This window comes from Durio zibethinus, chromosome 6 (genome assembly GCF_047325235.1).
Source record: "Durio zibethinus cultivar Kanyao isolate XHJ-2024 chromosome 6, ASM4732523v1, whole genome shotgun sequence".
Taxonomy (NCBI): Eukaryota; Viridiplantae; Streptophyta; class Magnoliopsida; order Malvales; family Malvaceae; genus Durio; species Durio zibethinus.
This window is the reverse complement of record NC_143167.1, coordinates 14,710,546-14,737,169: the sequence shown is the minus strand read 5'-3', so window position 1 is coordinate 14,737,169 and position 26,624 is coordinate 14,710,546. Positions and strand designations below refer to the sequence as shown.

At 34.9% G+C, this 26,624-nt stretch overlaps 1 protein-coding gene across 10 annotated transcripts; it reads right to left on the bottom strand.

The window, feature by feature from the left end:
• Nucleotides 1–25,654, bottom strand: DEK1 (calpain-type cysteine protease family). Of its 10 annotated transcripts, none has more exons than XM_022873689.2 (33): nucleotides 25,421–25,654; nucleotides 25,140–25,274; nucleotides 22,574–22,824; nucleotides 19,636–19,818; nucleotides 19,291–19,426; nucleotides 18,439–18,569; nucleotides 18,212–18,326; nucleotides 17,878–18,104; nucleotides 17,081–17,784; nucleotides 16,773–16,883; nucleotides 15,647–15,705; nucleotides 14,207–14,369; nucleotides 9,148–9,421; nucleotides 8,858–9,008; nucleotides 8,599–8,710; nucleotides 8,340–8,505; nucleotides 8,142–8,212; nucleotides 7,938–8,029; nucleotides 7,606–7,768; nucleotides 7,383–7,454; nucleotides 6,583–6,960; nucleotides 6,386–6,501; nucleotides 5,986–6,283; nucleotides 4,660–4,979; nucleotides 4,079–4,430; nucleotides 3,611–3,931; nucleotides 3,429–3,530; nucleotides 3,162–3,290; nucleotides 1,732–2,112; nucleotides 1,496–1,633; nucleotides 1,146–1,382; nucleotides 616–1,061; nucleotides 1–462 (listed from the first exon to the last, which is right to left on the bottom strand). In XM_022873689.2, exons 2-32 carry the CDS (start codon nucleotides 25,256–25,258, stop codon nucleotides 756–758), a joined length of 6,378 nt encoding a protein of 2,125 aa, XP_022729424.2. In that variant the 5' UTR covers nucleotides 25,259–25,274; nucleotides 25,421–25,654; the 3' UTR covers nucleotides 1–462; nucleotides 616–755. The 10 variants fall into 10 exon arrangements, with proteins under 10 accessions (XP_022729424.2, XP_089618348.1, XP_089618349.1 ...); XM_089762222.1 differs by having other exon boundaries at nucleotides 620–1,061; XM_089762223.1 differs by having other exon boundaries at nucleotides 620–1,061; nucleotides 25,425–25,654.
• Nucleotides 25,655–26,624: the final 970 nt, after the last annotated feature.

Here is a 26,624-nt window from a genome sequence, read left to right as displayed (position 1 = left end):
TGCAACAAATAATTAAATTGGAATTATTCCAAAGATGGCTCGTTAAGATTATAAAAGCACTTCAAAACTGCAGCAGAAACTATCAAACCTTTTACAGCTGCAATGCCTTTCTACGTTCCCTAGTGGTTAGTAATTGTTTTTCTATTTTTCATTTTTTTTTTCCTTTTTAATTTCATTTACATGATCGGATCTATACTCCTCACAAATACCTACAAATGTACAACTAATCTCCCATGAGAACACTCTTCGGTTCTTTGCAAACACTAAAGATCCACGAAATACAAAGCTCGAGGAATCTCCAAACCTGATCTATCTGATCAATCATTGTATCCAGATAAAAACATGCCGGCACATACAGGAATGACATCTTTGAGAATGAATCAACATTATGCTTTCGGTGGTCATATGAACTGCCAACTCGCAGGCCATCCTTGCAGCTGAGAGCCCCAACGGCACTTTTACCTGTTACATGAGGCTTCAAATCAGTGACTTAACAGTCCACGAATTAACCATTTTTTGTTGTTGTGACATTTAAAACACAAAAGAAGCTAACTTCAATTAACACAAAAATAGCACAGTTCCCCAAGAAATCCGTTAATCAGTCTGTTGAATTACCTACTTGCTTTTTGCCTGATTTGGTCCAATAAGACCTGCCCGCAGGTGCACACAGTTCACGAACAACCCAAGCACCCAAAAGTTTTAGCAGAATGCCCTCAGCCCTAAAGACAAGCAGACTGAAGAAGCCACCACCCTAACTACAAAGGTTCCAAGATTATGGAAGCTTTTGTGAATACAGAAAGAACAAACGGTGCTTCTTCCCCAGGATGTATGGTTGTAGGCACTATTGTGTAACCCTTTGGATCAGGCTCCAAAACCATTTCACATGATATTTCTCGAGAATTAACATAATCTGTACCACCAACTGATTCGTGTAGGTAAATATTGTAAGCAGCACGACGACCACGAGTTTTGAGTATCCTCATTCCAATGTAGAACATCAATGAATCATGACTAGATTGATAATTTCTAAAACCAGCTGCGGTTCTTGAGAAGCTAACACCCTGAACAGTTAATACCACTTAAGGTTAGAAATTGAAACTCGAGAAAATGTAACAAACTAATTGAAGATTGGTTACACTGTATACCTGAGTTAAGGTGATGAACACATGAATTGGATACGATGCATCTGGACCACTTGCCCTCAATCGGAACTGGGGATTTTGATGCCATGAATTATAATCTTGACAGCCACCAGCACTGTAACCACGCCATTGTCCGTGGACAGAATAGCGCATCTCAGGAGGGTAGACCCGACACACATAAATTGATCTAAAGTGAATCTGAAAATCTTGCCAAGACATCCAGAATATACCATCTTTTGACTGTTCAAAAAGGAACAAATAAGTAGCACAGAAATGACAACTGCTAAAATAACAGGCTTAAGATAAATGCAATCATCCAATGATAAATGCCAAAGTAGGCAAAAAGCAACAACCTGAGGAACGTGCTTCAGCTTGTGCCTCATCCTATCAGTCCATTCCAAAGAGGAATCAGACCAGGGACCATTCCATTCAACTTCATTAGCCCAAGGGTTTCGAATTTGGACAAGCTTGTGTCCATCCACCTCTTTTACCTGGATAAGAAATTAATAAATGCGATTACCTCTTTCAACAATTCTTTAGCAGTTAATATGATATGTTGAGCAAAATATGAGGTTGCATTCCAATATACCTGCAGTAATGAGTATGCATGTCCTTGTACAATGCCACTGGAAGAAACATGCACATCAGAACCTGATGGACTTCCAGCACCAAGAAGAAATCCTTCCTGTTTAAAGCGCAACAACTGAGACCATAGTCTACCACTTGCAAGATCTATCTGGGCTTGGGGACTTCTCATATCAATCTCCTCACCAGCACCTCCAGTAAGGTCAACAAGTGCATCCTGAACAAGCCCACCTTCTAGTGCCTCATAAGAACCATGCAACTTTGCATACGCCTTCTCTAATATAGAGACCCATAGTTCATTACCCTTCCTGCTGGTGGCAAATGCTGGCTTGCCAGGAGATTCACATGGAATCCAATCATCAACGACAACAGGGACCCACTCACCCTGCAGAGTGTTGATAGCCAGAGTATGTCCAAGGATCAACATGCTAATTATATGTTGCTTGTCAACACATATACTATACATTTAACACCAGCAGCTACTTCATCAAAGAATCAGGCAACACTAGAAAGCCAATAATGTTTAAAAGATACGGATAAGGAAAATTTTAATCAGATGAAATGTCATTTTATTATATCACAAAGAAATAGATATTTCTTTCTACAAGCAGAATTGATACAGAATGAGAAGGAATAAAACAAAAAAAGAGCTAATTGAGAGATTAGCTAACTTAGGAATTAATTTTCTTACTCTTCTTGTATTTATGGGCCTTAATTGTAATACTTCATGGATCTAGGGTTATATTTGGTATTTTATATTTACATCAGGGTTTAGTATTGTTTTTTTACCTTATCCTATTAGGTTTTGTTTTTAGGTAAAGTTTTATTAGATTTCTTTTAGGAGTCTTACGTATTTTCTTTAAAAGTCTTATTTGACATAGGAATTCTACTTCTTTTAGGATTAGTAGATTATTAAATATCAATGTAGTTTTTCTTTTGAAACAGATAATTATGATAAGAGATATTTCAACATTATTGCTGATAAGAGATGTTTCAACATTATTGCTTTTTCATTGTCTGATGCAATCATCGTTCGGTGTAACCCAGTGACTCCTAAGGAACCCTAGGTGTGATACTTAGCATTTCTTTCTGTGTGATGCAATCAAGGAAGCTTTGGTGCGAAGCTTAGGTTATATTTCATTTTCTTCTTCCCTTTTTGTTATTCAGTTTTCATTATTTTCCTAAGAATTTCAGATTATTGTTATAAAAAAATCCTATCGCCTTAAGCTGTCTCAAGAAAATCTGAAAATGGAATCAAAACCAATTGTGCCAGACAGACATCCCAGTTCCTTTACCATCCAACAGCATTGTAAATAAATAAAGCCAAAGTATTTAAATGACTAGAAAGACAGTTCCAATAGTGTTCCTTCAATTTTCAACTGCTAATAAGCAATGAGCATTGCAAGCCCGAGCATAGACCTACAAGCACATTACCTGAATACAGAAGCGAACTGTATAGATTCCCTCTTCACTGTACTCTGGAGTAATAATCACTTCTGATATCCTCGAAACCTCTGTTAAAACAGCAACGGCACTCAAAAACCAACAATCTCCCAATCGCCCCTATTAAATTGGCAGACAAACGCTAATTAAAAAGAACTGAACCACTAAATTAACATTACTTAAGAAACATAAATGCAAAAGAAAATGTATGGGACAAAGGATAACATCATGGCAAACTAAGCTCATAAAATAATAAACCTGACAAACATCAGATGGATTTGCAGTGCCAGAAAATAAGCATGGACGGGAATCTAGATGACCTTTCACAATTTCAGTAGGTCTCATCCACTCCGAAACAACCTAGATTAGAAAGCCAAGACAAGGTCAGGATAACAATGAAATAAAGACACGAGACTGCAAAGGATTAGCCAGGAAAACACCTGCAACTTTGAAGAAGGATTACTCGGATCTATAAAAAGTGACTGATCATTTGGAGGGAACTCATTGTCAGTAAAATACATTTCACCTCGGGCAAAGAGGGCTTCTTTGACAGCCAACTCAACAGAGAGCATCCGCTGATTAATTTCTTCTTGTGTTTCAATCCTAGGTTTCCTATACCTTCTGGTAAAAGAATCCACATTAACCACAAAACCCTCACGCTGTGACCTCCTTTTCCTCCCACTTGAATACTGACCGTCCCAATCTACATCATCCCTATCATATAGGTCAACGTCTGCAGGGTCACTGTCCCATTCATCAACCTGAAGCAATAATAAATAAACAGATTTGAGTTATATATATTCTATAAATTGGTCAGATACAACACACCACACAAACACACAATCACAAATACATACACACATATATATATATATATATATATATATTAAATTTGACACAAACCATACCCTTGGGGGTGAATCTGCCCAATGCCAATTATCCTCGGGGATATCAATCAAGTTAAACTCAGTTGAGCAAATAGCAGCATGAAGAGAAGCAATCTCATCTTCATTTAAGCACCTTCCCCAGACAAAAACATCCATTATATGCATCTTAGACTCTGCTCCTTCACTATCTGACCTCCCAAATGCATCCATATCAATAGGCGGCCTAACACCAACCCAAACTTCAGTCCCTTGTTCCAAAATGCTATTACCCACAATCAAGGGCAAGCCAGTTTGATAGCCATCAAAACCACCATCTAAATAGCAAGTTGCCTCCCCTATATCAGCATCAATAGTCATTGTCACAATATGCCACCTGCAAAGCAATTGTAATCCTGGTAAGCTTGAATGTCAAAGAGGAAATACTTAAGCAGTAGATTATAAATATAGGGAAACTGTACTCTATTTCCCTGCTCCATAAAAGAAATCTAATATAGGTTATGAAAATAAACTCGTGAAAAAGGATCACAATGCATTGAGCAAGAAATTTTGGTGGGAGAAAAACTGATTAAAACGTATCTCCATTAAAAAGAAAAATGTCAAACCTTCCATCTGCAATACTTGTTGCACTGATACTCCACTCCTTTGCAACAGTTGTCTGTCTGTCACCCTTAGTAATCAATCTAAGTCCAACTTGTCCAGCCTCAATACCTTGTTCAGAACCCGCCACCAGAATTTCCCAGCAAACTCTTTTCTGGAATTCAGTCGCTAATAGACAAACTGGCCCAGACTCCGGTTGGATTGTCACTGCAATTGAAAAGCTGACCTTTTGACTTTCGCATATGCTTGGATCAATTTGGCCACAGTGTCTGCCAATTGTTGTTGGCTCATCATCAAGAATGCAAACAGCACCAGTAATTCCCGTCTGTCAATGACATATAGCTTTTTACCAAATTAAGAAATAATTATATCCAAAAGCACGGATCTGATAGATACTAAATGATACATTACACAAACCAGTACAACCCAAAGTGAGTAAAAAGTGAGTAAAAATACAGGTCTTACAAATTCATAATTATGTCTTTCAAAGGAATAAAAAATCACAAATTACAGTAGATGAATACACACACACATGAACTATAGACATTAAGGCAGAATGACTGCACATCTTACACTATAATATCCTGAAATCTAAAATATTTAGCAATATTAAGTCAATCAACATTTACCTCAACCAATGTATGTTTTAGTACTTTTACATCCATTCTTTTTCTTTAAAAAGAAAAACAAAAAGATAACTATTCAGGAGCAAACAACATAAGATGTGAGAAAATTAAACTTGTTAGAATAGCAATGTTAAACAGGTTTACATTTTTATAATTAATTAATGGCTTTCTATATATGATTTTAAATTGGTATAGCACACAATTACCTTAAAATAACATGCATGGCATCTATGAATCATGCAAACAAAATTAAACACTGAAAAATAAATGTAGAAAAACAATGAACAACCTCAAAATTAACTGATTACCTTCATATAATATATCAGATAAATAGAAGAAAATAATACTAGGTAAAGAAAAAAGATTTAATACTTGTACTTATTGATTTTTATTTAGCAGACAAGTACCTGAACATAATATACATCACAAAATGCAATCACATAGACTAAACTATCATGTCTCAGAATAAGCTAACTCATTCTGATATTTATAAACATAAATTTTTTAGAACTAGGAATTAACAGTTATTAAGAATAAGTATTTCTCATCAAATTATTTCTTAATAGGAAATTATTCCTTGTGACAGTAATAACTATCAAGGAGCAAACCATGCTGATATGCCAAAGGGATATAAATAAGATAAAAACAAATAGGGGAGAGGCTAACCGACAGCTTTTCAAAACATAAATAACAAGAAAACTTAACCTGAAGTGCTCGACGAACTAATTGAGCTGTACGTATCCTCCGTGCAATGCTTGAAACTCTCTCACGTGCAAAAGAATCCTCAAGAATAGAATCACCTCCAACTGCACGCACTGCAGCTGCCATGGCAGCAGCCTCCCGGCTGCCAGCATTAGGAATAGAAGAAATGAGGGAAGCTTCAATCTCCTTCCACTTACGTTCTTCCTTCTCCAGAAGGGCTTTTCTTCTCTCTTTACCTCTCCCCTCCTCTTCACGCCTCTGCATTAAGATTTCCTCTTCCATCTCCTTTTCTCTTATATAACTATAAAGTCATAACAAGAGGATTTAAAAACACAGTAGAAAGGTTGAATGATAGTGTGTAGGGTAAAAATAGCATATGAAAACATGTTAAAACAGTCGCTACCTCTCCTGGATGATTTCAAACTGTCTACGGTCTTCTGGCAGCCATTTCTTGATTTTCTTGGCACTTAGATCTGAGAACCCTATGCTGTCAAGAAAGAGGTTCAAGCGCACCTCATCCTGCCACATGTTTATGAAGCTATCATTAAAATTTGAAATCTACAGCTTCAAACATGAAAAGCACACAAGGCAATGACAAACCTGTACTCGTTCTGCCTTAGCAGTCAAACCAAGCAAAAGTAGTAAATAACCACCAAATTTATCCCACATGTAGACCCATTCAGTATCAATTGCCTCTTCCAAAGCCAAAATCCTTGCGTGCGCACACATTTCTCTTCTATAATCCACATCACTTGTAGGTTCATGCCGAAACCTCCTATAATATCTCATTCTGTGGAAGAACGATCCAGCAACTAGTTCCTCATTTCTCAGACGATCTCTCAATTTCATGACATCATCTCTGGGAAGCACAAAATTTCCTCCCTTATCAAGTGCAGCAGCAGGGTCTCCTACCAAAAGAGCTGCTGAGCTAGCAGACCTTTGTGGAGCGGAATATGTTCCAGATAAAGCATTTCTTGTCTGCATACATACATAACAACTTAGTGATCGGAAAAAAAAAAAATTCATTGAATCACAAAGATTTTCCTAACCAGACTACTCTGACATATAAATGGAAACAAGCAGAAAATAAGGAATGAATGGAATGGAATGGAACCAATACTGTCGAACACTACAAACAACTAAACAGTATCCCTGAAGACAAAAAAAAAAAAAAACATAAATGAACCTTTATGCATCTACTACGAATGAGGGAACAGAATGGATAATAATGAAGAAACATGAAAATGAAATTACAAAATAAAAACTTGGAAAATGGCAACGACTGCTTGCGGAAAAATACATTTAACTTCCCAGAGCTGCAAAACTGAAAAATTTACAAGACAGTGACAAGAAACATCTCTTCAAGAAGTGAAACTATTTGTTGAAACATCCCCACACACCTTAGTAGAAGATCTAGCAATAGCTTGGACAACAGTATCTTTGCTGAGAAAATGAACTGCATCTTCCATCATCTGTTAGAAATAACAAATGACATAAAGTTAAAAGGCTGCATGCATGTCAATTGAAATAGAAAAATGGAAACTTCTTTAGGGCAACATGCCCTAAAAATTTAGCTCCACGTTGCGGTGACAAGCACATTGGCAGATCAGACAGGACTCGCACCTTAAGAGTTAGGCACGGACGAGAAACAGCAAAGCCAAAGGCTACAACAAGGGTTACAGCAGATACAGCAGCACCAGCAAATGGTGGATAAATTTTCAAGCTAGCTACAACACCCCAGCCCTCAGTTGCAAGTGCAATCCCATACAGCACAAGAAATGCGGCACTGTAGGCAATTGATTGCCAAAAAATTAGATGTCAATAAATAACTGAACATTTAGATTAATCATTGAATTTAAGAATACCAACAGAAAAAGAAAATAAGGATAAACAAATGTAACCGAAGAAAAATTGGAAATCTATCAGACAAAAAAGAACAGTCTATTATAACAAACCTGACATTCTTTCCACAATCTGCATGAGCATCATAAACATATACAGGCAGTACTCGTGGAGAATAAACAACTATTGGAGGTGAAAGTAGAACCTACAGAAAAAAAAAAAGGGTCATTTTTGTAAAACAAAATGAAGTAGCACAAGCAGAAGAATCAGAAACAAAGAAAATAATACAAACTTTGTATTAAGACAACATAACTCACCGTCAGCGCTCTTCCAGCAAGGAGAAACAGAAATGAAAAATAACCAACAGATGCTCCAACAAAAGGTTTATCTGAAAAACAAAGTGAGATGTAATGATACCAATAGCATAAGTTTCAAAGTTATACATCAAAGCTATATTGGATTTTCTCAGATAAAGCACCAAATAATAATATAGGCAGGATAGCGGCTGTGTTCACCTTGAAACCAACCAACAAAAAATGCTGCCAAACCCAAAAGAAAAGCAAGGAAGCAAACCAAGAACATTTGTGTCCTGGTTAAATAGAAATTGTTTGATGCCCAATGGTGGATAACACCAATAGCTAGAACAATCAAGAGAAGTACTAACAGAAATGCTGCCCCGATCTGTTTGTGACTCAAAAAAGACAACATATTAGATAGGGAAATAACTATCGAAGGGTAAGCTAAAACAAGAACATCAAAATAAGCCTCACTTACTGTCCATGGCTTAATTACAACAATAACAGCAGAAATTGCACCAAGCAGAAGGAGAAGACCAATAGTGACAAATGCATATACACCTCTAGAAAGTTTCCAACCATCATCTTTCCTGCATAATAATAATAATAATAAACAAAAATTCCATAGTGAACTGTAATGGCGAACAATAAGTTAAAACAAATCATGTAAACAGTAGCAACATCAGATTGTGGCTTAAACTTTTGTTATTTGCTAAATTCAGAAGAAGTTTACAAACCATTTAACTAATCCAGAGCAAAGAGATAGCAGTGCCGGAATGCAAACCAATGGAAGTAAAGCAGCAAGAAAATCACCAGCTGTAGGAACCTGGTCATCCCTAGACTTCACAATTTTCAAATAGGAGGCACCGCAAAATGCCACAAGTACAACTAGAAAAATAGCAGCAGCAGAAAATAAGATAGAATGACAACCTCCAGCAAATGGATGAGATAATTGTTTGTTGAAATACGAACAAAACAACTTCAATTGATGAGCCAAAAGTAGAGTATGAAAATAAACAAAACATACCTGAGAATATACTGACACATATAGCAGAAGAGACAGAGAACCGGTATGTTGCAAACCATGAAATGATTGGAAGCACACCAGTAACTGCTAAAACAACTGCAGATGCCATTGCCCAGCCAAGGTAAGCAGATGATGCATAGGGGGAAGTAAAGTTTTTTTGTTCACCTGTCCATCCCTTGTACCCTAAATCCTCTAGAGGCTTCACAGACACAATTGCACCAAGTGCCAGTACAGAACCAGTAAATACCGTAATGCAAAGAGCAAGAAGAACAACCTGACAAAGACAGCAATGAATGTTACAACAGAACAGAGAACCCAATATGGTGAATTACTTTGAGAGAGTAAAATGATGTGTAATCAGAATTCTTAAGGAGTAACCAATCGCATCTCTTTTGACAGGATACTTCCAAAAAATGACAAAATCAGCAAAACAGGGAAACTGCATAAAAATTTCACTTCAGATGAGTACAGCCCGGATGAAACTAGCAACAAAAGCTTAGAAAGGATACCTTCTTGGCCATACTTTAGCTTAAAAAATACAAATAGAGATTGATCAATTTAGTAAGAAAGTCAAAACTTATTGCAGCATATCTTAAAAACTAGTCAAGCAAAAAGCATATCAAAATCAAAGGAACTACAATGCCAAAAGTAATGACATGATCTTGTCTAATTAGGTAAGTTCTACAAACTGAAAACTGCAAAAGAGCAAGAAAGACAAAAGACAAAAGTTTCCACCCACATTTTCGGAAAGAAGGAACAAGAGAATGCTACTGTTCCCTTTTGTTCTACCAGCAAATGACCAAAAGGCAAGGATTTTCTTCCTTTTAATTTTTCTGAGTTCTAAGATATGGTTTGCAACACAATAAGCATTTGAATTTTTCTAAGAATAAACTTAACAATCATCATGATAAATGGAGTATTTCTTGATGAGTTCAACTTTTCATTGAAGTGCAAAACTGGGGGGTCAAATAAGTAGCAGACTGATAGCACCTAACTATATAGTGATTTTACATGTTAAAATAAGTGCAAAATTTTAAATTTTGATAGATTTTTGGTGCCTTAATGATGTTTTCTTGATTCTATTGGGTTTAAAACCATGGAATACGATTTCCATGCAAACCATGCAAGCCCACATGCAAAGTTGATTTTCAACCATGCAAGGCAAGAATATAGCCGAATCCTATTAGCCTTCAACCACTTGATTCATTCGGCCAAGGGAGGAAGATTGCATGCATATTTGAAGTATTTCACTCGCATTAGGACATGTACATTCAGCTAGATCAAATGCAAGAGAGGATAAGAAGTTTGCAAGCACAAGGAATCCACAACCAATCAGCTAACGTACTTCCAAGTGAGATTAAGCAAGCATGTGCCATTTGAGGAATTTCAAGCTAACATGGACACTAGAGCATTCGGCCAAAGGTGTTTGTACTCCACCACAACTCTCTTGTGTCATCCTTTGAAGAGTTATACATGGAGAAGAACTTTAGCTATTTGAATTGCAAAAGTTTGGATTAACTTCAACTACACTGTCTTGTAATCCCAACCTTAGCTGAACACAAGATCAAGGGTGAAGCAAGATTGAAGCTACCATGATCAAAAGGCCAAGATGTAGCTCTAAGACCCCCATTCGGCCAAGCCTCTCCAAGCATGAAGAGACCATGATCGGCCAACCATTTGAAGATGAGGATTAGCTTGATCCTTTAGCATTTGAATAGGATTTAAACTATTGTAACCCTATCCCCCCTTTTGGCCAAACCTATGCCTATAAATAGGCAAGGCTTCTTCACGTGTTCATCATCCCACACACCCGTCCTCTCTTCTCTTCTTTAGTTCTTAGTTTTCTTGTAGTTTCTTGTTATTGGCTTAGGTGACAGATTTGCCGATACAAGATTGTTTTCTAAATTCCTCAATACAATTGTTCGTTAAATTCTTCTCAATACAATCTCTTTTATATTTTCAAGATCAAGTTTTCTACAAGCTTTCTTTTCTTTATAAGTTTCGGTTTCATTATTGTTTTCTTCATTACAAGTTTCAGCCATTGTTATTTTTGCTTTCTAAATTTTGGTTTACATGCACTTTGTCCTAATCTTTTATGCTTTCATTTTCTTTGGTTTTATTGTTCACAACTCTCGACTACATCATTCTTTCTTAATCTCATTTGTTCAACTCCTATTTCTCTTATTTACATTTGGCCACCCATCTCATACTTACCAAGTGACGTTTGCGTAAGATTGAGGCCTATATTGTTTTCAATCTTCCTTTTTCTTTGTTTTGCAATTCACTCAAGTATTCATTCGTTCAGATATAAGAGCCTAGATTGTCACCTTTGGTACTTGAATCCACTTAACAATCAATTCTATAATCCTTGTGTGAGACGATACTCTAATACTTATCACTTTATTACTTAACTCAATCTGTGCACTTGCAGACATTGCAAAAATAGGCAATCACAGACGAAGAAGTTATAATGACCATTCAAGTTACTGGTTTTGAACCGTTAAAAAAGCATCAAAAAATATCCTTTTTTATGTCATATTTTGGAGAAATTGAATGGGCAAGAAGTATAAATGCTACCACACAGGTTGCATGGAGGTTAGTTATTCAAAGGCAATCAATTCTGCATGCCAGAGGGGGTCTTTACTGGAGCAGATTCTATGAGAACTTCATTGGAAAAGATTAGGAGGACATCTGGCCAGAGGTAAACCAGGCATATGGTGAATGATTGCTATTATTGGCAGAAGATGCATGTTCAGCCTGTTAGAGAGGTAATGGGAATTTACAAAATACAAGTTTGTAAACTCCTTTACCACAACCAGAGGCTATGTGGGTTCATTTGAGCATGGACTTTCTGTTGGTGCTGCCAAAGACTGCAAAAGGATATGACTCCATTCTTGCAGTGGATCGATTCTAATTGGCACATTTTAAACCATGTTTCAAATATCAGATGCTCAACGTTGACTTGTTTTCAAAGAAATAGTGAGGCTACATGGCATTCCAACTTCTATAGTTTCTGATAAGTCAAATTCTAGGGAACTTTGAAGGAAGTTGGAAGTTGGAGACTGAATTGAAGTAATCTGGCATTTGCCAACCACAAACAGATGGTCAAATCAAAGCAACTGATAGTAGTTTGGGTAACATGTTAAGATGACTTGGTTTTCATCATGTTAAGGCTTTTGAACTTTGTTATCCAAACGCAGATTTTGCCTATAATGCGGTTAACTACAGAAAAGACACTATTTCAAGCTGCTTGTGGGCTTAAACCATATAAAATTGATTTAGTGCCACTGCCACATAAAGCCACATCATGGAGAGGCTTTCTTTGAATGTATTAGGTGAATGAATGAGGAGGTTAAGGATGCTTTGAAGGCAAGCAATGAATCTTATGCTACTACGGCCAACAGAAACAGATTCATAGTGTGGACAATGGAGGCAGCTGCCCCCACCAGATCCAAAAGGATAAAAGGATTATTAGTAAAAGACCAAAATGTTTGATGAACATAGATTGTTTTCCCCCCACTAAATAAATTGTCAAAGATATGTGCTACTATATAACTATAGGACTTTCAAGTAATTCATTGATTAGCAGGTGCTTAGCTTCTGGAAGGTTTTTAACTCTGTTTTTAGTTCTTTTACAAGGGACTCTTGGCCAATGTCTTTTTGGTCAGCAATTGATTGGTTTCTTGTTAAGGGCTTCCTTCAGGTTATTCTTGCTTGTTAAAGGGTGGACATCTGTACCATGTTCCATATGTTTTCAGTAGTATCTCTTTCGCCTTGGGTTATAAAAAGAAAATTCCAGAACATTTTTAAATGACAATGTTTAAAAAACTATAGACCAGTTAATTTTTATACCAAAAAAAAAAAATAGTGACTTTTTCATTGTTTTAAATTTTCTTTAAAAATTTTTTTTTTACTCCCTTTGGTGTTATAAGAAGCATTTTTTGTTTTATCTTTTAATGAAATTTTTTTAGGTTACAATATTTAAGTAAATTATCTAACCTATTATTACTTAATAAATCTGCCTCCAATGAGTACAAACCCTAGATCTGTCATTAATTGTCAACATACCTATCATGAACTGAAGTCAAGGAAGTTTGGACCATGCAATGTTTTTAAAGAAAATCAGCTCTAATGCCTGTGATAGAGATGCCCTCTACATAAAATGTGAGTCCCATATTTAATTGCATGATTTATATTCATTTAAGAGATTTAATGAGGAGGTAGCCACAATTAATGAACATGTTCATCAATTTCCAAGGTAAATTACTGAACACTGCATTGGATGTCAAGGAAGTAAAGTCTAGAAGAGGCAATTTTTTGTAAAGTGGTTGGGTGATCCAGCTTGTGAGTTTACTTAGATAGAAGAAGATGATTCAGATGGATAGCTTCAGAAATCTAAGTTAAAGCTCCTAAAGTTTTCGCAAATGAAAGCCTTTGTCAACCTGAGGTGATTGATGCAAGAGCATCCTAAAACTCTACTAAGTTTATTATAAGTTCTTTTCTGTTACTTATTTAGTTCTATGGTCAACTATATTTTTATTCTTATTAAGTGATCATACAAGTAGCCTTTATTTGTGTTCAGGGGCTAGGATTAAAAGCTGCTATCCCTTAGTATAAATAGTCTTTTCAACACATTAGGCAGCCATTATTATATTTGGATATTATTCGTTGGTATAGAACCCCCAACCCATAGTATAGTTTTTTTGTTCCAACTTCAATTTCACATCAATTTTAGCCTTTATAATGGTTTTCTGTAACTGTTTTAATTTTCTTTTATTGTTTCTATTTCTGCACAACATCACATGCTATCCCATTAAACTTTATAGCTTTTTATATTTTCCCTAACAATAGTGTCAAAAAAATTACAAGCTAAAAACCTTTAGATTGATCTTATGCCAAAAGCTAAAAATATTAATGTGTAAACTGTAAAAGAATAACAGAGCCAAATCCATAGAATCAAAGATCCTGAAGGCAAGTTGAAAGATGATTGAGACTGACTGACAAAGGAGCATTGGAAGACGTTGTGGGCAGGGAAAGAGAGAGAAGGGGCAGAACAAACCTCCTTTTTCCCAGGAATTTGATGATTTCCTGCAAGCCCTGCACACTGAACTTGAGGAACGCAAAATTGGTAGCCATTGCGGATCCATATAGGAATGGCAACAGATAGACAGGCTACCATGAGAGGAACAGTCAAAGACAATCCAAGAAGCACTGATGACTTGCTGCAGAAAGAAAAAGGATATTAGAGCATAACAGGCAATTAACCTGAGACCATAACCATAGTTGCAGTGCTAGTCTAAAGAAGAAATTGTTAATGGGAAACCAATAATGAAAAAGGAAAGATAATAACAAGAGGAACATTCTTAACAAGCATGTTATTATAAAATATATAGCTGTTAAACAATGAGCAAGAGATATTGAGTTCCACATAATTGAATTTGGTTTTAACCTCAGAATTTCTTTAAGTACTTAGAGAACCATAAAGAGAGATTACCATTCGAGGAGTAGGGGATCAAAAGCACTATTAATTTATATTTGTAATACCCATCACTAAAATGAAATCTTCAGGGAAAAAACAAAACGACACTTATAAGGTACATGACTGACATATATTACTGGCAAAACTAAAGCTCCATTCAATTGCTCTTTTGCTACTTGTTTTTTCCTTCTGGATGCAAAAAAGCAAAATTTGAGTTCAGATAAAAGAAACAAAAGGATCATAGATAAAAACATGTTATTGTTTTTAGATAGCAAAAAATGCATATTCTACTTCTATATAGACTTTTTTTTTTAATTCATGCTATATTCTAATTATTTGTCCACTTTTAATCAATAATAACTTTGATTTTGGCCTTTTTTTTTTTTACTTTACAGTAAATTTTCAAGAAGCAAAATGCAAGTACCAATCAAACAGAGCTTAAGTAGCTTACATTCTTAATTCCATATCCCGAACTAAAAATAAAAAACTTGGCCTAGCTAATGTACCAATAACAGAATGAACCAATGCAAAGCTGTTCAAAGAAATGATAAATAATGGTCCTGAAAGAAATATAGAAACTTCTTACAGCTTAATATTTCATTTTAACACATGCTCAAACACAACAAAATTAAAAGATAAATAGATAAAAGAACCCTGAATTTGGATGATCATATATAAATAAATAGATAAACAACCCTGTAGTTTTACATTACTGGTGGACTCTATGGGCAGCTTTTGTGTAGGTAAATTAATTGGAGTTGAAAGAGGATATTGAAGCAGAGGAAATTTAAAGAAATAAATTTTATATGATGAAAAAAGAATCATTTCTAGCAAATTAAAACCAAATACTTAGAAACATAACATAGCAATTCAACTGTGTCTAAAAATCTTAAATAAGACATCAAACTATTATCCACTTCACATATTTTATATGGCCAAAATCGGTATCAACTGAAAGGCAAAAAATCTAAACAAAGCAAAAAATATATTTAATTCATTCGTGCATAACATAAAGCATACCTTAGGAAGGAAAGCAGCAATCCAACACAAGTGCTGAGCAGCCAAGCAACAAAGCCATACTGAACAAAAAGAGCAGTAGCAACTTGAATTAATACCAGAAATGGTAATCTCATATTGGTTGCCATTACAATATTAATGGCCAAAAGAACAATGTTAAACACTGAAGCCAAAGGAAACAAAAGGAGTAAAACTTATTATTAACTTCTTCACTAAGGAAGAAACTTATTAAAAGATAAGGGAAGAAGGTTAAAATGAAGGCAACTGCAGCATAAAATATTTTTATTAGAGGCACACACTAAAAAGTCCACAGTTTTTATTCAATATCTCATTTATGCCCACTCAAGACAAGGAATGAAGGATGCACAACCTAAATGGCAAAATGCAACTCTGTAACACAACATTCTAGATACAAGACTACCAACCAACAATGAAGATTCGGACAACCAACCACCTTTAGTGATGTAAAGGTGTGTAACCATGAATAGGTGTAGTTTCACTCCAAAAGATAAATATACTCTATCAACTATGAGTACTAGGAGGTATCAGGGGGCAGGGGCCTCTCCTCAATGCTTAGCCCCTATAAGATAGCATTGTCAACTAAAATCAAGGGATGTGGAAAGTAGAAAGGCTATTTGACCCATATTTTCAAACAAGACTTTTCTACAAATGTTTAATCATCATGAAACTGACAACATAGGACAAGAAAAGTATAAGAAAGCATCTATCTAGGGATTGTCGTCCTGAAACCACTAGAATGTTCCTTCATGAACGAATAGGAGGAAATAGACAGTGACCATGTTTTAGGAAAACTGTATATTTGGCACACTAGTTGAAGCCAAAGGAGGCAGGATCATTAAAGAAGAGAATGCCTTAAAACTAAACAAATACACCAGTTGATTATGAAAATAAATACAAATTTAACCTGCATTTTTACAGCCAATAAATTGCAAACAACCACATTAAAGAGTTAGGAAAATCACAGTAACTTCTCAAGAGAAACCTCCTTAGAAAATAATAGGACAAACAAAATCAAGGAAATGCTCATACTAGCCATCAAATTCAATCTGAAACCAAATCATAATTTCATGTAGAAACGTCCAATATAAACTTGAGAAGAGAAGCATACCCTGCGAGGTTTTGGTGTCATGAGGGTTTCTTCTCCTTGAAGTGAACGAATGAAAGCCATGATTGAACAGACAACAGGAGATAAAAGCAGCACAGCAAAGCCAAATTCAAACTGCAAGGAGATACATACACAGAATCTACACATCAGCACACATATAACCATGCCAAACAACCTTATAACTGAGATCATTCTACAGCATTGTCTATTTACAATATTGAATTGATGTAAAACAAGTATATCAATCAGGACACTGCCAAGTGACATCAAATAAAATAAGCAACACCCCAGGGGAAGAAAGGCCCACTCACTTGCTGATGTGTAGCATTTATAATTTTGATCGTCTTTGGACGAAAAACTGCCACAATGATTGTTTCTATAATAAAGACAAAACTAAAGAGAACCCATGCTCGCTCTGGAGTACTTGCTATATGATGCAAAACAAGTCTGGACAACTTCAGCCACCTTTCAAGCCCTTGGAGTCTCAATTCTTCCGACAGAGAGATTTGATTGGGCATAGAATTATCAACACTATTGGAACCAACAACTGTGATATCAGTATTGTCTCCATGATCCCGATCTGCATCCAAACTACTTCTCTGCAATAATGCAAGTATAGTTGGATCCAAGCTCTTCTCCTTCAACATCATGGCAAAATTAGGATCCAATCCTTTATCTTGCAATAAACTAGTCAGTTCTCGATCACCATGTCTTACCCTCCTTTTCAGCATTGATGTAATCCTAGGATCACTCAACCTTTCTTGAAATGCAAGAGCTAAATTCAAATCTAACATCTGTTGATTTGCTGAAGTTGATGTACTAGACTCACAACCTTGGCTATCATGACCAGAACTAGAGCAAACCACAAGAGAGCTATTGGGATCAAAATTTTTCTCTAATGTTCCAACTTCATGCTCTTGGACAACCGAGCGATGAGAACTGCTATGCAAGGCTAAACTTGGTCTTCCACTATCTACACTCTTATCACTATTGATCCCCTCTTGAAAGCAGGCAGCTGTGTACATAACAAGATTATTCCAATTATTAGCATCAACCGAGCATTGTACCAAACCCCTGCTACTATCTTCAATAATATTAGTAAGATGACCTGCTTCAGCGCTACTACTGCGTTTCATGCTTGAGCCACAACCATCAGATGAACTAGAAGAACCATTTTGCTCCTTCCTTCGGAAACCTTCCCTAAGACGAATCACTGTGCTCTGCAAGGCATCTCTCCTGGCAGCTAAGGGGTTTGCAGCTGAAAAATGGCGAGAAACTGCAGCACCTAATAACACAGATGCTACAACTGCAAAACTAATACAATGCCCCAAGTACCTGAAGAAATTTCAAAAGGGAAAAAAAAAAAAAAAAGATAGCAACTATCACAATGCAATAGTAACAAAACCAACAATACTAGAGTCGTGGTAGAGTCTAGAACAAACCAGTAATGCACTCCAAAGCAAATGAGAAAAACCCGAGAAGTTCCAGCAACGAAAAGTGCAACAACACGACTTCTAAGAAGCTGAAACCCATATAAGCATGCTCCCATGTTCCAATCTACAGAAACAAAGGTAAGTTAACTAAATTTGCACAATAGAGATATGACTGCTGTACCAGGAAATCATTGTAAACAGCTAAAACAATATTAACACATTAGTTATTAGCATACCGAGAATGATAACCGCTGCAGATGTGATGGCCCCAAGCCAATGTGCATCCTTTGCTGTCAGACCATATAAGATAGAGTAGACAAGAAGAACAACAAGGGAGCCAAGGTAAAGAAGTCCAAGATTTGAAGCCCTACAAACAAAGGAAAAAATCTAAGGAACACAGTATGGTATGAAAATAAGTTCTTGGCAGAGCATAAAGCTTTTTACATAAGCAGTTAGAGAAGAAGGCATAAAAGGATATTAAGATTCGACACTGTGTATGCAATAGGTTCTTGAAGCATTCACATAGTTTATCTTGAAAGAGAGAGAAGAGGGTCTTGAACAATTAAACCATCTCTTCCTTAAGAGAGAAGTGGAGAAAAGCCTTAAAAAAATTGATAACATATAAGCATACTGGGAGGTATGTTAACCTGCTATATAAAACAGAATTCACTATCCCTATGGAATCTACAAACATTATTTTGCATCACGGTTATTCAAGACTCATCACTAAGCATGGTATATCATGAGAGATTTAATTACTCAGTACTCAAATAAATAAAACCAAAAACTGCTACCATTTGGCAATATTTCATAGAATGTCAAATATGAAGATCCATCATATTAGAGGGTGATCATCCTATTTCCATGCATGTTATTTCTTCAACAAAAATGGATGTTGTTATGTAAGAAGGCAGGTGCGACATACAATGTAAGTAAAAATGACTGATATGCACGGAAGAAGCAAAACCATGCAAAGAAATAGGGTCACCAGAGTATCAAAGCAAACACAATAAAATGGTTTTGCCTTCTAAAATTTAACATCTGAGTATCAAAGCAAATACACAAAACAAAAAAAAAAAATGTTTTACCTACTGAACTCCCGAGGATATAACTCATTAGGATCAGGTGGTTCTGGTAAACAAGACACAGGACCCATTTCTATACTATCAGAATATGCAAATTTATATGCCCTCCGGACATACTCATCGACATCCAAGCCATTTCCTGCACAAGATGATGCAATTGAATAGACAAGGGACAATAAGTTACAAGTCTAAACAAGAAAATAATTAAGAAAAAAAGCCATTAAATAATCTAGTGCAGCCACAAGATTAATGTCCTGGAACTTTCAGATGATACCATCACACTATAGTTGCATGTTTAACAAGGAACTGAAATGAAACTCATCAGGATAGCATTAGAGCAAAGGTTACCATTGAAGACCATGCGGCAGATAAAGAGCATATTGATTGCTAAGGCAATTGCTGATACACCAAAGAAAAATCCAGAAGGAGAATATCGCTCCGACGCACTGGAACCAGCCGTAACATACACAGCACAGAGTTCATATGCACAAAGCAGAGCAACAGCCAGCAGAAGTAGAAAAGCAACAGCCCCTGTCAGCAGAGTCAGAGCAGTATGAGATAAGGTAAAAAAGAATCATTAACAAAAGGAAATCACAGAAGATAATTAACAGCCAATCAAGAGAACCCACATAAACAAAACATAGTATCCTTAACATCAACACATCAACAAAGGATTCCAACAACACTTTCCTTAAACCAGTTGCTTATATAGATAGTGTCTTCCACCATTTCCCCTCCTAAACCAAAATAATTTTCTTTTTCCCAGACCATTAGCAAGCTATTTTTATGTTCCCTTCTACCATAAGTAAATATTTATAATATCACTGCCCAAGTAATGGCCATTTGGTCCAGCTGGAACTGAAGTCAAAAACACTGATCGAATGATGTTCTCCAAAAACCACTGGCAGATTAAAATTATTTGGACAAAAAAAAAAAAAAAAAAACTATATTTTGTCTATTTGAAGATCTTATTAATGGCAGTCAGCTTCTCATTGCAGTTCTTTCAGAAGCTCTGGTTTGAAGTTTCATCTTTTATAGAAGTTAAAAGTTGATATAGATAAGCCCCATTAGACTCAGCCTCAGCATTCTAGAGCAGAGAAGTTGCTCCAGAACCTGGGCCAAACAGGCACCAAAAGATCTTCAATAGTTTTCTAGTTTTATATGAAGCACATGTCCAATGTTGTTTAAATAGCACACCACTAACTCAGTGTCAAGTGGAGAGTGTTTATTTCTAGTCAATCTTCACCTGCTAACAAGAAAATAAATGAAACATAAATTAAAAAAAAAAACTTTCTACAATTTCTGTTGCTAGATACAATAAAAAACGTGTGCTGTAAAGCTATTCCATTCTAAGTAAAACTAGTCTGCTAAGGTGTAATGTCAATGGTTTTAGTTGGATAGCAGTCTTTTTAATACCAACATAATGCTCTTTTCCCTTCAAGAAATAAGCTTTTGGGCTGATATAGTTGAACTGTAACTTATTAGCCTCAGATGCTAATTCAAACAGAAAGGGGACCAAAACCATAAACTAAACTTTACTCAAATTCTTATTTCAGGATAAAACTTTCTATTTTGTCCAGTTTAGCATCAAACGTTTTTTGACACGTCATTTCAAGATAAATTTCCACTAATTAGAAGTTTGTCTCTTATGCACCATTTGATCGCATGAAGTGATAAAATAAAGACAAAGTGACAACACTTCACTTATTAAAAAGTTCAGCATAAATTAAAAAAAATCTCAATATTTTTTCTCATGGTCTCTTCCTCTTCCTTTACCCACCAAAAATCTCCCTTTTTCACTAACAAAGTTTCAGGTTGGTCATTGTCACTGCTGCTTCTCAGATCACCAACCAGCAGCTCCATTTCTTTCAATATCTCCTCTACTTCCTTTGTTCTTTCTTTCATTTTCCTTTGCTTCATATATTCTTTGAAACAACTATCATTCTCTCTCTTTCTCTCACCAACAAATCCACAAACCAGAGTCTCTCCTCTCTTTTTAAGCTTTGAATCCTTAACACAAAGCCATACACATTGCTGAATTTAGCTTTTCTATTTGATGGTTCTTTATTGATGAATTTTGATTATGGGTTTTTTGGGGTTGCTTGAGAACTGAGATTGCATTTATTTATTATTTACAAGCTTGTAGATTTTTGGAGTCTGATGAATTTTTTACGAATTTTGTGCTTATGATATTTTCATCAATTTTGGAAATATCTTTTCTCAAATTCAAACCCTAACATTCAAATCATAAGAAATTTAAACTTTTTCAAGAATATTTTGGTGATTCTTGCTCTTTGGCAAGACCAGTAAACCTCCACACCCCCCCTTTTTCTTGAGGATTTTTCATAAACTCGAATCTACTTCATTGCCTAATGTTGGCAAAATCTAAGGTTTCATCAGTGAAGTTGTGAAGCATTTCTCTTTTCGTTGATATTTTCCAAAAAGAGAACAATATAAAAGAAACAAAAAAAAAAAGAAAAAAGAAAAGTCCAATGGATTTTATTTTCATTTAAAATGTAGTTTGCATAAGTGGACATGTGGCACTATTTTTTGCCAAGTGGCATCGTTAAAGAACTTAACGGAGCATATAAGACACAGATTGAATTTCTGTTAAAATTTATCCTCATATGGACAGTTTTGAAATGTTTGATCCTAATTAGAATGAAATTAAAGGTTTATTCTCGAACTAAGAAATTGAATAAAGGTTTGATCCTAATTTAAGCATCTAGTCTAAAATAAAAAGATTAAGAGACAAGAGAAATGGGCAACTAGAGGCCAAATACCTGGTAAGACTCGCAAACAAGGGTCAAGAGAAAAAGAACCACCATATAACACTTTGTCCGACAATTAATAATTGCAGTATAATCTACTTAACCACATGTTGCTGTATAATCTAAGAACCATTCCTTTCTGTGGAGATCTAACATTCTTAAATTTACTTCTTCATTGCAGCCAACGCCTTTTCCCAGAATTAATTTTGTTCCTAATGAATTTTATTTCTATTTGTTAGTTTATGAAATTTTATATGTTCTTAAAAATCTACTCAGATGGACATATTCTTTTTCCTTCTGCAAAGACAGATGGAAATTTAGACTAATGTGATTAACTGCAAAGTTCACTCTAATGCAATAAAAGAACCACCACAAGACTTCAAAAAATTTTCAATCCATTGGAAATAAAACGACTAGGAAAAAAACATGGTTTTCTTTCTAGAAGGAAAATTAGAATTATCACCCTTTCAAGTTGAAGGGGAAAAAAAAAAGAAGCAGGTCATGAAGATGCATACTTGAGCTTTGCCATCGAGTCCTCCACCATAGCATGATTGAATAGAATGCCAATAAAAGAGCAGTGCCACCCATTATTACAGCCAGACCAACAATATCTCGGCCTAGTATTATGATTAGCCAGCATCCCCACACAATAAGCACCACAACTGGAGATACAACAACCGCCCATGCCAATAGAGATAAAAAAGCACATAGCATTCCCAGTTGAGGTCCTTGTAAGATATTCGGCCATTTTCTGGCAAAAATCCAACTGAAAAGAGGATGTAAAACAAGTATCAAAAGACAATCAGAAAAACGACATTATATCACAACCACTTCCTGTCCCCCCTCTTCCACCAAGAGAAAGGCACAGGGTGCACATGCATTTCATGCAGTAAGAAACAAGCCAATCATACTAATCAAAGTAGCAGTCACATTCAAAATATTTTTATAATAAGGTCATGAAGAGATAGCTCCACCCAGAGAATCAAACAAGAACAACAAATATAACAGAAATATACAAAATGTCTGAACATACTGAGACAATTGGTGAAGCAGGAAGAGAGGAAAAGATGCACAACTGAAAGAATTAATCAGTAGCAACTGATCAACTCAATATTCTTGGATAGATACCTTGGTCTCCAAAATTTTTCAAATCATCAAAGACAATGCCACTGTCTAATATTAAAACCCCCTATTAATATTTTAATCTGTCTAGTTGTTTCTTTTAGTAATAACCAACTGAAAGGACCAACATAAAAAAAAACTTCCCACTAGATATTCCAGTAGCGAAAACTAAAAACAAAAAGTAGTCAGGCAGTATATTTTGGCGACTTCAGGCCAGAAATGTTTATCTGTGAATGGTTCTACTGCATGAATACAGCTTCTTTTAGAGGAATTCTGGTTTGATTTCCTAAATTTGTGCATTGAAAGGTATGAGAAATAAATTTGTCTGGCACCCCACATAATTAAACTATCATTTGTATGAGAAAAAGAAACTTATCATCATGCCACTCAATAAAGGAAAAAACTTCAATATCCATTTACTTTTTCATTCACACCATACGTACACGAAAAAGCAACATTTTCCATCTTGCCACTTTTCTGTCCATTCTATTAACCAATAAATGGAACAGTGCATCCATTACCTTGCAACCAAAAATAAGCACAGAATCAAACATCACACATGAACAAACGTTTTTCCTGTTTTCAGGGGGTTTGTGAAAAAGGAAAACAAACAATCAAAGATTTTACAATTATTTTCTTTGCCCCAAACATAACAAAGGACAAAGAAAAAAGAACGAGAAAAGGATTAAAGTTGTTACTGTCTTGTAGGAAACATTACATTGTCAAGTATAGCAAAATTTTTGCAAGATCCTAATGGAGATTTTATGATGAATCTTGCACCAGTGAAGATGAACATTGTGAAAAATGAAAAGTACTTCAAAATGTTTTCTCAAAAGTCATAAAACATTTCATTCCTATGCTTCATCCATTCTTATAGCTATTAAACACCAAAACAGAATTATAAGCAAAACTAAAAATTCATGTTATTCCACATTTGCAAATACATCTTCAAGATGGAAAATCCAAAAAAAAAAAAAAATTTCAGACAATTTTATTTGAGACAAAACCTGCAAAACCACCTCTGAATAGACACACTTCTCAATGTATGATTTAGCAAGTTAGTTATATTGCAATAAGAATACAAAAAGCACAAAGGATGAGATCCCCAGGCACACTGCTCAATGTATGATTTGGCAAATTAGTAATAGAGTTAAAAGAATACAATAAGCAGTAAGAATGAGATCCCCAGTAAAGGTTGCATATTGCCTTTGCTACACTATCAAACATGAGAAACAACATTTTGGCTTAGTAAGGTTTAAAATTCATGTTTGTCAGCATTTCAAAACTTTAGACCTTTCTCATGTCACACACACCATATTTTGAGACTTTTGTTAACCTTCCATGATCATCTCCTTTTTTTCTCTGAGTTTCTCCTTCAACTATGGACTTTGTTCTTGTTTCATACATATGTATTCTTCTAGAAGCCAAACGTGGGGATCAGTTGACTAAAATAAGGCTTGTCAAATTCATGAAAAAGAAGGTTCTGGAAGAACCAGTAAAACTCCGAAAAGAATATAAGGATTACACAAACAGTGTTTTGACAGTTTTTCATCCAAGGGGAAATTTATTTACAGAAATGGCATAAACCAACAGACTTGTACAGGAAAAAAGTTGTATAAATGGCTGAATTCGTTGCAATTGGGATGAATTAGTTATTAAAATTTCCAGAAACAATAGATAAAATTAGATCATAAACCATATACTGGGATTCAACCAACCATAAACGTCAACCACATTAATAATAAAGCCAAAACAATAAATGGTTAATAATCAGCATCATAATTTGATTTAAATGCCATTAAAACATAAATCTCAGTTGTGTAATAATCAAAGCCAAAATGCATTCTAAACAATTCACTTACATACCAGAACACAAAAACGAAGCTGCATTTAGGTGCTTTATGATGTTGGCAACTATATCAGTAACAAAATTAAAGGTCGCAAAGTTAGATGGACTACCTATAAATCCGCCATGGGCGCCAATTGACGGCCCAGAGAATGCAAAATGAAGCTAAACCCAAAACCCCAAAAAGGGTCCCAGAAATCAAACAAGCCAGTGCAACCCCATCCCCTTCCATCGCTTCCTTCTCTCACCTTCAAACCAAAAGCAAAACCATTTTTTTATATTTCAAAGTTTAAAATAAAAAAAAAAGACAATAACAGATTAATAACTTCTATGTTTTAGGGAAAAAAAAAAGCGAAACCCATATAGAGAAGAGTGACAAAGAAATGGGTTTTACCTACTTAAGTGAAGCGAGCTTAATGGACAATCGCATGACGGCGAATTTAGGTGAGAGGAGTGAGTTTCGGGCATGGAATTGGGGGCTCTTCAACTAGGGCAAATAGGTCATTTAGCAGTGAGCTAGGGTTGAAATGTAGAAGAAGAAGAAGAAGTTTAGTATGAAGGTGAAGAGAAAAAGCGATGAGGTCTATTAGGGTTTTTTCTCATCTTCTTTGAGAAATCTCTCAAATACAAAAAGAAAAGAAAGAGTAAAGTTTAAAAGCCTACAGCTCTCTTTCCACTCTTTCGCTTCTCCCGTATGTCAACTGTGAACAGTTACTTAAAGTCAGAAGCAGACAATAAAACTAAAAACATTTAATAAAATAAAATAAAAAAAAAACCTTTGTAGAGAGAGAAAGTAAAGTGTGTTTCTGAGAGAGAGAGAATGGAAACACACTGAAAAATGATAGGCAAGGTGGACATAAAATATTTCGCAAAAAATGAAAGAAGTGGTCATGAAGTTGGGGGAATTACAAAAGGATTTCTAAATGCTATTTAGCTTTTACTTTTCAAACTCTACTTTTTTTTATTTTTTTAAAAAAATTATTTAATTATTTTTTTCACAATTATCTAATTGTTCATATAAAACAGGATTTATAATTTATTACAAATTTATTTTCAAAAAATTATAAAACTTATTAAAAATAAATTTTTAAAAAATTATATAACTTTACGAAATTCAAAAGATTATAACTTTTTTAAGGAAAATTTTCTAAAAGTATTTTATTAAAACTTTTTATTAAGTGATGAAATAAAAAATTAATTATTTAAAATTAATAAAAAAAAGTTGATCTTATTATTTTGATCTCAAAAAAAGCATAAAATCTCATGAAGTCTTAATTAAACATTTTATCTCTTAATGCACTCTATGAGGGGTGACAAATTAATTATCAGATTTAATCAATATCTGAAAGTTAAAACTTTTTGAAACTTATAATTAATACTATTGAATACTATACAATCTTATCAAAATCTAATATGATAATTTAAAAAATTCATCGTGATAAGTGGATAGAGAAATTTCTCCAAAAAATTTAATTTAGTTAAAACAATTATAAAATTTTAATTATTGATACCAAGAAAAAATATTTGTTAAACAAATGATGAATCTTAAATTTATAAAAAAAATAAATTTACTATTTTATTTTAATTTATTTAGGGTC